At 34.0% G+C, this 13,331-nt stretch overlaps 1 protein-coding gene across 2 annotated transcripts; it reads left to right on the forward strand.

The window, feature by feature from the left end:
• The first annotated feature begins 5,994 nt into the window (after positions 1–5,994).
• Positions 5,995–12,662, forward strand: LOC123528863 (universal stress protein YxiE-like). Of its 2 annotated transcripts, none has more exons than XM_045308905.2 (4): positions 5,995–6,235; positions 6,940–7,020; positions 8,342–8,448; positions 9,398–12,662. In XM_045308905.2, exons 1-4 carry the CDS (start codon positions 6,169–6,171, stop codon positions 9,614–9,616), a joined length of 474 nt encoding a protein of 157 aa, XP_045164840.1. In that variant the 5' UTR covers positions 5,995–6,168; the 3' UTR covers positions 9,617–12,662. The 2 variants fall into 2 exon arrangements, with proteins under 2 accessions (XP_045164840.1, XP_045164841.1); XM_045308906.2 differs by lacking the exon at positions 5,995–6,235 and adding an exon at positions 6,428–6,590.
• The last annotated feature ends 669 nt before the right edge of the window (positions 12,663–13,331 follow it).

A 13,331-nucleotide genomic window follows, 5' to 3' on the forward strand; every position in this document is an offset into this window, starting at 1 on the left:
GCGACAACTGCCGATTTGTATATATTTTAGCAATCACTGCTTGTTCTTAAGTGTTGGTGTGGGTAATTGTCTCAAAGAATAAAAAAGTGGAACACCAAAGTTACTCCAAAACGATATAAACGAAAATGTTACATTCATGAACAGTTGTGGAAATGCAAGCTTCCGTCTACACAGTCTAGCCCCGGCTATGAGCAGAACTCAATATTTACACATTAAAAGAACCAGCTACCCGCAGATGTGTTCTGAGTCTGCCCTAAACGAGAAAACAATTGGTAGAATTAAACAAGCTGGAATTTAAGAGAGGATCCATGGTTATGGAGCCTACATATCAGAGAAACAGCCATAAATACTACATTAAAAAGCAGGTACTATACCCATAGGATGTTTAAACAATACCCAAAAAGTAATCATTACACTAACACAACATAAATGTTATGCTGAATCGAAATATAACAGCTCTGATTGAAAGAACGGAGATTTTACGACCACCACGCTGCTGTGATAAGAATATAGAAAGGTGGAAAACCAAAGTCTCCCAACACGATATAAATGAAATTGTTGCAGACTGTGTTTAACTGAGCATGTCCTTGTTCAGCTTTCGTTAGACATACGTCTTCTATATTGCAGAATTTTATAGTGTTATTTTTGTTTTACGAGATGTGTTCAGTTTAGTTTTGAAAAAAAAAAACACATTATAATCGTACATTTGTGTTCAATAATCCGCATTTTGTTGCAAAAATGTTCGATTTGATTGCCACTGCGGTAATAAATCATAACACAACACATAGATCAAGACGGCAAAGTCGTATTAATAGTTTATTCGTCCAGTGTCTTCCATTTGTACTTGATAATTTTATGTTATTTGGCGATTCTACTCCCGTCTTTTCATGATTCCCTAAATAGGATATGCTATTCGTGTTGTGTAGAGAGACTTTCTTGGAAGCTAAGAAAATGAATTTTGGTTTTAAGACTGAAAGTAGCCATATGTCCCTATTCATGTATAGCTTGATGCGCTATTTAGACGTGACGCCAGATATTATAGCGATATCTGTGCTACTTATCCAAATAAACTTAGAACCTCTTCTTTGTGAATTTAAGGTTTGCTTTTGAGCATTTGTTAACAGTTTGAATATCAGTATTGTAAACCAAGTAATAAATCCTGTAGCAAAAAAAATAGAAATAAATAAATAAAAATAAAAGATTCTTAATGATCTTCAGTTTTCGTACGATCATCGTCTTTTCTTATGTAGCAGAACAGCCCATGCACGTAGGTTCCATTTAAGTAGAACATAGCGTCATCAGGAATAACATTTTTGTCCATATCTGATTGAATAATTTCTTACTCATGGGTATCAATTTGGAGTAAAATTGAATATTTACAGAGCAAATGTTACTATATGTTGCATATGAAGATATATGCCACTTTGTGATTTCTTTTAGCTTTCACAAAACTCATCCGTATAGGAAGCTATAGTTACATTTGCCCTGTAATTATTAATTTGTTACTCCAGGTTCATATACTAATCCTCCCCTAAACATAGAACCGATTCTGCAGTTACATTTTGTCAGTAAATATTAAATTTTACTCCGAATTGATACCATCATCCTGCCCAAACTATTGAATCGAATCGGCAGTGAAAGCCCTTAAAATGTAGATCAAAACCTTAATTTTGAAGATATATCTTCAATGATAGACAGGGACAAACAAAGAAGTCACAGTAGTGTGCAGTTCCTACCTGCGTTGAGTCGTACGGATGCGTTTTGTGAAAGCTGAAAATAAAATTAATGTAATAAATCTTTCATATGCAACCTATAATAACATTTGCTCTGTAAACATTAACTTGTTACTCCAAATTCATACACTCATCCTCCCTTAAAGTTGGAACCGATTCGGCAGTAAAGCCCCACAAATGGTAAATCAAAAGCTTAATTCACACAGATATGTTTGCAATGCCAGATAAGGACAAACACTTAAGCCATAGTAGCCCGAATTACTAACGCGTCTAATATCGTGCGAGATCCTCATTTGAGTTGAGTCCTATACGGATAAGTTTTTTGAAAGCTGAAAGAAATCACCCAGTACCATATACTTTTCATATACAACATTTCCTATGCAACATATAGTAACATTTGCTCTGTAAATATCAAATTTTACTCCAAATTGATACCACCACCCTGCCCTAACTAATGAACCGAATCGGCAATGAAACCCCTTTAATTGTAGATCACAATCTTAATTATACAGATATATCTTCAATGATAGAGAGGGTCAAACATAAAAGTCACAGTAACCCTATATTACAAAGGCTTATAATATCTTGTGATGTGGTTCCTACCTGCGTTGGGTCGTATACGGATGCGTTTTGTGAAAGCTGAAAAAAGTTAACTGGTGTAATATATCTTTCATATGCAACCAATAGTAACATTTGCTCTGTAAATATTAATTTGTTACTCCAAATTCTTACCTTCATCCTCCCATAAACATGGAACCGTTTCGGCAGTAAAGCACCAAACAAGTTAAATCAAAAGCTTAATACACACAGATATATGTGCGATTCCAAAAAAGGACAAAATCTTAAGTCAAAGTAACCAGAATTACTAAGGCTTGTAATGTCCGGTGAGGTCCTCATTCGCGTCGAGTCCTAAACGGATGAATTTTGTTAAATCTCAGTGAAAGATATTACAAGGGCTTTAATATCGTGTGCTGTTCCTACTTGCGTTGAGTCGTCTACGGATGCGTTTTGTGAAAGCTGAAAAAATCAACTAGTGTAATATTACTTTCCTATGCAAGCCTTTACTAACATTTGCTCTGTAAATATTAATTTTTACTCCAAATTCATACCCTCATCCTCCCCTAAGCATGGATCCCATTTTGGCAGAAAAAAAACCCTTAAATGGTAAATCAAAAGCTTAATACATACAGATATGTTTTGCAATGCCAGATAGTAGCCCAAATTACAATGAACCGAATCGGCATTGAAATCCCTTAAATTGGAGATCACAGTCTTAATTTTTAAACATACATCTTAAATGATACAGAGGGACAAACATAAAAGTCACAGTAGCCCTATATTACAAAGGCTTGTAATATCGTGTGCGGTTCCTACCTGCGTTTAGTCGTATATACGGATGCGTTTTGTAAAAACTGAAAAAAATAACTAGGGTAATATATTTTTCATATTCAATCTATAGTAACATTTGCTCTGTAAATATTAATTTGTTACTCCAAATTCATACCCCCATCCTCCCGATTCGGCAGTAAAGCACCACAAAAGGTAAATCAAAAGCTCAATACACAGATATGTCTGCAATCCCAGATAAGGCGAAAACGTAAGTCATAGTAGCCTGAATTACTAAGGCTTGTAATATCATGTGAGATCCTCATTTGCGTTGAGTTCTATATGGATGAGTTTTGTGAAAGCTGAAAGAAATCACCCAGTACCATATATCTTTTATATGCAACATATAGTAATACTTGCTTTGTAAATATTAAATTTTTCTAAATGTGTTACTCGAAATTCATACCTCATCCTACCCTAAACATGGAACCGATTCGGCATTAAAGCCCCTCAAATGGTATACCAAAAGCTTAATACACACAGATATGTTTCCAATGCCAGATAAGGTAAAATTAAGTCATATAGTATCCCGAATAACTAAGGTTTGTAATATAGTGTGAGGTCCTCATTTGAGTTGAGTCCTATACAGATGAGTTTTGTGAAAGCTGAAAGAAATCACCCAGTACCATATTTTTTCATATGCAAGGTATAGTAACATTAGCTCTGCAAATATTGAATTTTACTCCAAATTGATACCGCCACCCTGCCCTAACCAATGAACCGAATCGGCAGTGAAAGCCCTTAAATTGGAGATCACAGTTTTAATTTTAACGATATCTTCTTTTATCATATCTTCAATGATAGAAAGGGACAAACATAAAAGTCACAGTAGCCCGATATTACAAGCCTTTGTGTGCGGTTCCTCCCTGTGTTGAGTCGTATACGATCCATGCGTTTTGTGAAAGCTGAAAAAGATCTAGTTTAATATGTCTTTCATATGCAACCTACAGTAACATTTGCCCTGTAAATACTAAGTTTTACTCCACATTCATACCCTCAACCTCCCCTAAATATGGATCCCATTGGGTACAAAAGACCCTCAAATGGTAAATCAAAAGCTTACTACACACAGATATGTTAGCAATGCCTAATAAGGATAAACACTTAAGCCATAGTAGCCCGAATTACTAACCTTTCTAATTTCGTGTGAGGTCCTCAATTGAGTTGAGTCTTATACTGATGAGTTTTGTGAAAGCTGAAAGAAATCATCCAATACCAGATATTTTTCATTATGCAATATAAAGTAAAATTTGCTCTGTAAATATTGAATTTTACTACAAATTGATACCGCCGCCCTACCCCATGGAACCGATTTGGCTGTAAAGCCCCTCAAAAGGTAAATCAAAAGCTTAAAACATACAGATATGTTTGCAATCCCAGATAATTTATTTGTTTGTTTTGGGTTTAACGCCGTTTTTCAACAGTATTTCAGTTATGTAACGGCGGGGAGTTAACTTAAGCAGTGTTCCTGGATTCTGTACCAGAACAAACCTGTTCTCCACAAGTAACTGCAAACTTCCCCACATGAATCAGAGGTGGAGGTCGAATGATTTCAGACACAATGTCTTCTTATCAAATCGTCACAGAGAACATACTTAGATTAAGGGCATATTAGAATCGAAACAATGTATAGCAAAATCGTGTTTTACCTAAATTAATACACTCAAAATCGGTTATACGTCGCCAAAATAATTCACTCGGGCTACCCTGTCGTAAAATTATTCCGTGGCCGGTAACCTCTTTCCGTGTATTAATAACATTAACACGGTTTTCTATACACTATTTCTTAAATACACGGATGCTCTAGAAGTTATGAAACCAGCTTTATAACTGATCGAAATAGTATGCAACAAACCTCAATCGAAATCTATGTTCGTAACCTTATGCGTTTGTATACCTTAAAAACTAAAAAAAGTTTGCGTGCGTTATGACACCTTTAATGTTGTTTTTTTTATATTTACTAACGATGTATATTAGGCAATGTTATCTTCTTATTGCCTCTTGAACCTTAGTCAACTGGGATGTTTATAGCTCACAAAATAAATAACTTACTGACAGCAAATACCTTCCGGACGAATGAGTCATAATCATAATATTCATGTTTACTCTACAATACTGATTTTCTTTTACTATAATTGACTAATAAAATCTGTAGAAAGTTCCTTTGGAAGCAAAGAATGCAACCAAGAAGAATAATAGCAGACTCGAATTCAGTTAATTTTGATATGTTAAGTTTTAAGTATAAGACACTTCTGCATGGTCATATTTTACTTATTTATTCATCTGTGTGTGTCAGTTTATAAACTTGTTTGGCGGTGATGTTTTTAAAAAAAGCCAGAAACAGAAGAACTGTTTTCAGGTCCTCTTTTAATCCAGAAGAGGAAGAAGAACGTTTACTTAGTATTAAAGTCTCACCTTTAAACAGTACATAGAATATGAAACATAAAATGCATGTATAAAACCATTCATTATGAGTAATGCGAGATTATATTAGAATAATTTACAACATATACAGTCTGTATGAAATCGCATATCCAATATAAGAATAATTTAAAATTTAAGGCCATTCATAAAACTTAAAAACACGAGAGCGTATTGTTGTAAGAGTTTAAAAAGGAAAATCAAAATCACTGAGACAGCAAATAAAACATTTACTAGTTTACTTATACAGTATATTACGACGTGTAGTTAAAATATCTAAGCAGGTTTTGGCATATATTTTGAACAAGATTACTTTCAGACATAACAAATATAAATTTCTTAAAAGTCTATGTGTAATTAGATAGAAAAACTTTGACAGCATGATCATACATATATTATTGCTTTTAACCTTGTTAACTAATAAAACAAAACATTAGTTTTAACTCTTATCTCCGGCCTAGCCAGTGGGAAGTAGATAATACTTTGTCACACATTCAAACGTGCATATCAAATAGCAATAGTTTATAATCGTTTTATGTATAAATCGGTAGTTTTCCACTTATTTTTCTCTCTGGCATATTTTACGTGGATGATGTGTTAAACTATCAGGAAGAAAACGGCAAACAAAATGGAAAAAGGAATGAAAGTTTTAATAGCAATGGACGGTAGTAAATATTGTGATTATGCATTCGATTGTAAGTATAGACCCTTTAGTTTTCAATTATGTATTTTCGATTTGTATATGTGTAAAACTAATGATGTTATCATTGATCCGGTCGTATTCGTATTCGTATACACAAGCTGTGCAGGTTAAATATATTGATGTTCACTTTAACATGCTTACATGGTTACTCATATCGGATTTGTTGTCACGAGATAGATAGATACCGGTATATGCCTATTGGTGCGTTTTCATTCTAAATTCCACCAAAGTTAGACTTCCAACTTCATTGAATAATATAGCTACATGGAAACTTTTGTAGGAAGTAGTGCATATTATAATGTATCCTGTGATTATATTGTATCCTTTGGTTAGGAGTATGACTCCAGGTAAGGACAGACTGCGATCCGGATCTAAGTAGCATGACAGGATTATTCGTCGGTTGTTACTTTTATGTAAATGCATTCCTGGAAAAAAATCGTATCTTAATTAGTCATAGTATGACTGCAGATCACAAAAAAAACAACAACTCTTTAACGAACATGTCATAATTGGCAAAACATATAGTTTTGCCTTTTCGTTTTGAAAGTATATGTTCCTAGTGTAAAATTTGGGTCATCATAGATTGCAAATATAATAGTATTCACATGCCTAACGGCCAAAACCAAATAAAAACGTCAGAACATTAGGTCGGCCTAGTATTTGAATATTCTTCATTTCAAATTTTATTTGTTTCAGGGTATTTAGAAAATGTGAAGAAACATAGCGATTATGTTATTTTGATACATTGTGTGGAGATGAACACTATTGCTGCAATGCGTATGTATATTACATAATCTTTTCATTTTACCGCCACATTTGTCAAACAATACTGATAGTAAGGTAAAATGTGCATAATTTGAAGTCACAGGCTTCCGTTTCCACATATATTGTTTTATACAGAATTCAGCATATTGCATGTTTTACATTATTTTGTTTGTAGTTTTTTTTTCTCTGCAAACCTTCAAACATGCATATAAATGTCCATTTTTGATGAGCCGTGATTTCACGTCTGTCAGACTGGTTTCGTAAATACTATTCTGTCAACAAGTATCGAGTTGCTTTTACTCATAATATTTTCATATAAAAAGTTCTTTAAAATGGTGTAAAGTTTGGGAGAAAATTTTACAAGTTGATTAAGTAAGAGCGAATAATCTGGTCTCGTGTAAAAGCCACAGGGAGAATTAAAAAAGAAATCCTCCTCCATACTTTGATATTGAAGTAAGTAAGTTCGTTTAAAAGGACATTAGATTCCGATTGTTATAACAGCTCCTGCGTATCGAATCCTGTACTACTGAAAATTGCTATGTTGTGAATTTGACGCTCTGACGCTTATTAAAACAAACACATATATAAAACGTGCTCGCAGATATATGAAATCATGTTACATGTATCTCGTAGATACGAAACAAGTGGTTGCAAGTTCGGTCCCCCGTGCAAAATTACCACTCTATAGATATTTACAGCTCGTGTTATGTTTTGAGTCTCGATCACAGCTACTGTATTCCCTTTCATTCTTTTAGTCTTCCCGCTTTAATTCCACAGAGGTCGCGTAGATCTATGGTGCGTTCTATTCCCGGGCGACTTGTATGTTCTCTGTGACGATTAGATAGAAGACATGTATCTGAAATCATATTTGTCCTCCACGTCTGATTCATGTTGAGAAGTTGACAGTTACTTGTGGCGAACAGGCACAGAATCCAGGAATACTGGTTGTCCTAACTGCCCACCCTTACATAACTAAAATACGATTTCCTGAAAATATAGGACAAAAACTAAATTACGCCTGTGATTGAGGGATGGGACGCGGGATAGGGGAGGGTAGGGAGCAGTAAGGATAACGTTATGTAGTACTACGAGAATAACAAGTCATTGAGCAAACGTTGCATGCAGGAAGTATTGCTGGATCAACAGTCACACAGACTGGACACACTGTGACAATGTTATATAATTGTGGAAGTTATGAGTGTTGGCTATACGAAAGCATTGAAAACACGATCTGAATCAGATGATGTTAACTGCTAGAGAAGTACAAGCCTAATTTCCAATCTGGAAATCACATGCGTAGATATATTAATCAAAAAGCGTTTTTACCTCATAGCTGGTGATATTGGTGCCTCAGGTTTACTTGTGAGATCTATAGAACAAGAAAGAGCAGCAGCTGAAAAGTACCTTCACGAGCTTACAGAACGTATGAAAGCTGCTAATGTAAGTTACTCAAAAGTTAATTTTATGTCTATGTAGAAAAGGGCTAATAGCCCCTTTCTATTCATATAACCTTACATTTGTGGGGGGCATCTTCTTTATTGTTGTAACTTTTTGTATAGACTTCATGTAAAAGCTAAATAATGTTGTTATCCTCATGTAATACGTATAGTATCGTGTATATAATTACATGTTGTGTGTTATGCTGAGAAAGGATATTGTAACGTCTATACATGTGCCATGGTGCTGCGATATAGCGTGGTACAGGATTAGCCACAGCAACAGAGCGTCAATATTTTAAAGTGCCAGGTCATGTTACAACGTTGTGTCCATTCGATGTATCTTTATAATAATATTTCGCTTAAGCTGGTGCTAGGGTGTGTGAGGTGTTGCATATGTTATTACCCCTTATGAACAGAGGCAGTCATACCAAGTGCGTTTTTAATTTGCTTGGCTGAGTTATATCTTATTCAAGATTTTATTAGTTTTCACATAAGCTGTCTTTTCCGTTGTTTTGTTTTCTGGTTCATTGGGAGCATTTAGTCCATTCAATATATCTGTATACTAGAATCACGTCTACGTTGGTGCAAGGGCACTAGTAAACGGGTATTAGGCGTTGGAATCCTTATAAATAAATATCTCTACTATAAAATCCTTTTTAAATAGCACTTTCTGAATAAAAATACAATATCTTTTATCTCTGATTCTGTTGAGATGGGCCTAGTGAGAAAAGGCTTTTCTGACAAAATATCAGCGTCATTGTGAAGAAAGAAATAAACATTATTACAGACAGACATTGTGAGTCTAGGGCACTAGTGGGATTTAGCAAATTCTATTATCTCTTCTGAGTAGACTCAGTCAAACTGAGTCTGCTATTATTTTGCTATTTACGCTTCCAAAGGATCTTCTAATAGATTTTATTATGAAATTTGTATTGTGTTAATTGTTGTAGCTCCACGGCAAGGTAAAAAGAACCAATGGACCAGCCAGATCAGAAATACTCCGTGTGGCAGAGGAAGAGAAAGTCGATATGATAATCACAGGAACACGAGGTATGGGTACTGTGAGGCGTACGTTGCTAGGCAGTGTTAGTGATCACGTGCTTCATCATTCTCACGTGCCTATAATCATCTGCAGACATAAGGACGAAGTACAAGGTGTAAAGAAGTAATATATAATTAAGTCAACTAGAACTGGATGCCAGAAACGAATTCTTGAAATCTGTCAGTGTTGTTTTATTTTATTACAATGAACTTCTTTGTAAAAATATTTAAAATGCTTAGACATAAACGCACATGAACTATATGAAATATTCATAATGATACCGAAAGTCCTACTTAGGTTTAAGCATTTATGATTACAGCCATTGTGTACTAGGATGTTAGATATAAAATCACGTGACCCATATTACAGGTGTGCAATTTGATATTTGTAGTAGACACTGAGAAGAGATTATTCATAAGCATGTATTATGTTCGTGCTTTTTATGATAATTTTGATGTACATGTTTATATACATGGTTGCCCGTTTAATCAGCAATATTTATATGTCAAATGAAAGTCCCAGCTGAGTTTTGATTTTTCGCATGAACTCTGTGTGTTTTTCCACAGAAAAAAAATGAAATAATAATTAGTGATGCTTAGATCATAAAACTGATAGTATTTGTTCATCCAAGCACATTCTTCATTGAAATATAGCCTAATGTCTATTTACTCTTTTGTATTCTCTGAAGAGTAATGCAATAGGACCAATCTATGAAAGATAAGCAATGTCAGAGTACCTTTTAACCAAAGGTTTTTGTTGAGTTATAGTTGGTTTATATCTGTTGTAACATTATGTAACTGTTATCAGGTCTAAACCAGTATACATTTTATTGCATTGTTACATTTGCAACCCATGAATATTCGTATACCATGAACTTATTCTATAATGTATAATGTAAAACTTGATTTGTTTACCAGATACGTTGTTCATAAAAGGGTAAGATAGTTAAAAGCTTAAAACTTTACGCATATTTGTAATGCTTTTACATTCTTTTTATTGCACTGCATTAAAGACTCACGCACGGCGGTGATATGTTATCATTTAAACTCGTATTTTATATTCAAATTGTCCACATCAACACTGGTCAAAGGAAAATGTAATACATTATCTATGTTTGTGCTAAAGTTATTTCATACAGTTATTATTATGATATAGATTGTTACCCTGCGGTCGATAAACACAGTATTTCCAGTTTTATCTCTCAAATTTGATATTTGTGTTAAAATGAGATTTTGTAAGGCTTCAATTTGAAATTTCAATATCAGTTTTTATGAGGTTTCAAATTGATATCTGAAATGAAATTAGATTTCATGATGTTTCAATTTAATTTGATATCTAAACTGGAAAGATATTCAGAATGCTCCATTTTTTACGTCTTAATAGAAATTAGTTTTCATAATGTTGAAGCTGATACCTTAAATAAAATAAGCTTTTAATGTTCAAATTTGATATGAAGTCAGTATTTACGAGGTTCAATTTTCATTTCTTAATGTTTTGATGCCAGTTAGATGTTTCAGTGTAAATAGGTCAGACTTGATATTCAGACAATTTGGAAGACTTGAAATGAAGTACAATCCATTCGATTTACTTTTATTTCACTCGAAGTTTACAAGTTTTACCTGTACTACTTAACGGTTTGTTTGTGTAAAAAAAAATCTGTGGTTTCCATTGTATTCCAAATTTTAGAATTTCCTATTTACTAGGGAATATTTTATTTCGACGAAAATAGTAAGAATAATTGTATTAGTGGTTTCCATTAAATTCTTACAAAAGTAAACATTAACTTGTGTTTCTTTGACATGAAAACTTTTGAGGTACATTTTAAATTCACCAATTAGATATTTTCTCTAATGAATCCAGGTAATAAACAAGCAAAAAGACATAAGTATTATCAAATACAAACTTACAATTTCTGGTCTAAAACTGTGACGAAATCAACAGCAGGCATTATAGTAGTAACGAAACTATGAATATTCGAATAAGAACTGACTGGTATCCTGGCAACTGTACAGATGTTGTTATTCTCTTTATGCTCTTAAGAGGGTTACGTCTGGCTTAGACAATTGACACTATATCTCCTCCTTAATATATACCATGATGTTTTGAACACAGAATTAAAACAATTTATCCTAAATCTCTGACAAAGAGGACCACGACCATGTACTGGTTTACTGACAGATTTAAAATAACATTTGCTCTATGTTAATGACATATTAGCGTATACAAAAAAGTTCTTCGATGTAGATTTAAGTGAAGTTTCTACTTTCTCTGAATCTGTCCATTTTCCACGAAGTGAAGAAATATTAGATAGGATCGTTGCCTTGTTTTTATTTAAAGGAAAAGATTGATTTAGAGTTTTATGACATACCATATAATGATTCATGTAATAATGTTTTTTTCATTATGTCATTTCAAAGCGATTGTTTTGTGAGATAGTTCCCGTTTTTCGTACAAATTCAACTTCATATTGATGTTTACAACATACTCTTGATGTCATTCACATACTAGCTTACAAGTACCTACAAGTACTGGAAACTATCTGTTTTAAAATCTGGAAGCTTCGAGTCCTATAAAAAAATTAAAGACTATTTCGTTCACTGAGTACAACAAATTGATTTATTCTAACATGGCTCGATTTTATTTTCAGTTAAACGAAGAAGGAAATCAAGCTCTGTATATTCTGCGATAAACAACGGTTGACGCGCGGACCGGTAAGAGGGCATTATGACGTCAATTATGACGTCAAATTGCCGCATGACGTCCGATACATTACTTCTCGCGTAAATGAAGTCCAGCATAATATTTATTAAATTATGTCAATGAGCATGTCAGAATGAAAACAATCAAGGCCTTCTTGTGATTTATCGTCTAATTTACCACGGTTCATCGTTCAGGTGCTTCGGTATTTAACCACTCGGGCTAACGCCCTCGTGGTTCAATTCCTACGCATCTGAACTCTGAACCGTGGTAAATTAGACGATAAACCACTCAAAGGCCTTGATTATTTGTTAATTTAAAGACTCTTAGCTTGGGTCTTCATCTACGTATAAAAGCCATGCTGTAGAAGCCTACTTCTTGTTTTTTTCTCAGTTTACATTTTCCGAAATTTATCTATGTGTATATAAATGTATATGTTATAGATATTTGATAATATATAAAGAAATCCACCAATGCGGAAGTTTTGTTTTGTCTCTTGTATTACGCTAGCATATGTACAACAACATAACTATCAAAAACTAGAGACGCATGTGCTTACAAAAGCGAATGTCTTACGGGGAACTTGGGCTATATCTTATGAGGTATAACTTCTCAATTAATTCGGTTTGCCAGAGCGTGCAGCCATGTTGAGGATCTCAACGAACGTAATCAATATACCTGTATTACAAATAAACCTCTTCAGCAAGGCTACGGTATTACAAATTGTGTAAATATTTTGCTAAATTTTACTATTGTAATTCTGATTTGGTTTTAAAATCCAGTAGTAATTTAAAGACAGTTCTGCGAGAAGGTATTTCAAAACCCGTTTCTTTGGGGATGTGGTTTACAAACCTCGTAACATTTTAAACTGTATTTGGTAAAATTAAAAAAACGTTTTATTAAAAGAGGTTACGACCCAACTGTTTTGAGACACACGGCATGTTTAGTGTTCAGCCCGTTTACAGTTGGACACTACGCTTCCCTGTTTGATTCTGTCTGACGGAGGAGGGGAGGCCTCTGTGGTAAGTAGTTTTTAAATCCAACTAGGATTGAACTGTTTTGATTTCCGTCTTCTTGTCTCTTTCATCGGGCCCTTAAGGGTGTTTCTCTTGATGCTCTCTCTTCTGCAAAGGCACTGAGTACAC

This window comes from Mercenaria mercenaria, chromosome 13 (assembly GCF_021730395.1).
Source record: "Mercenaria mercenaria strain notata chromosome 13, MADL_Memer_1, whole genome shotgun sequence".
Taxonomy (NCBI): Eukaryota; Metazoa; Mollusca; class Bivalvia; order Venerida; family Veneridae; genus Mercenaria; species Mercenaria mercenaria.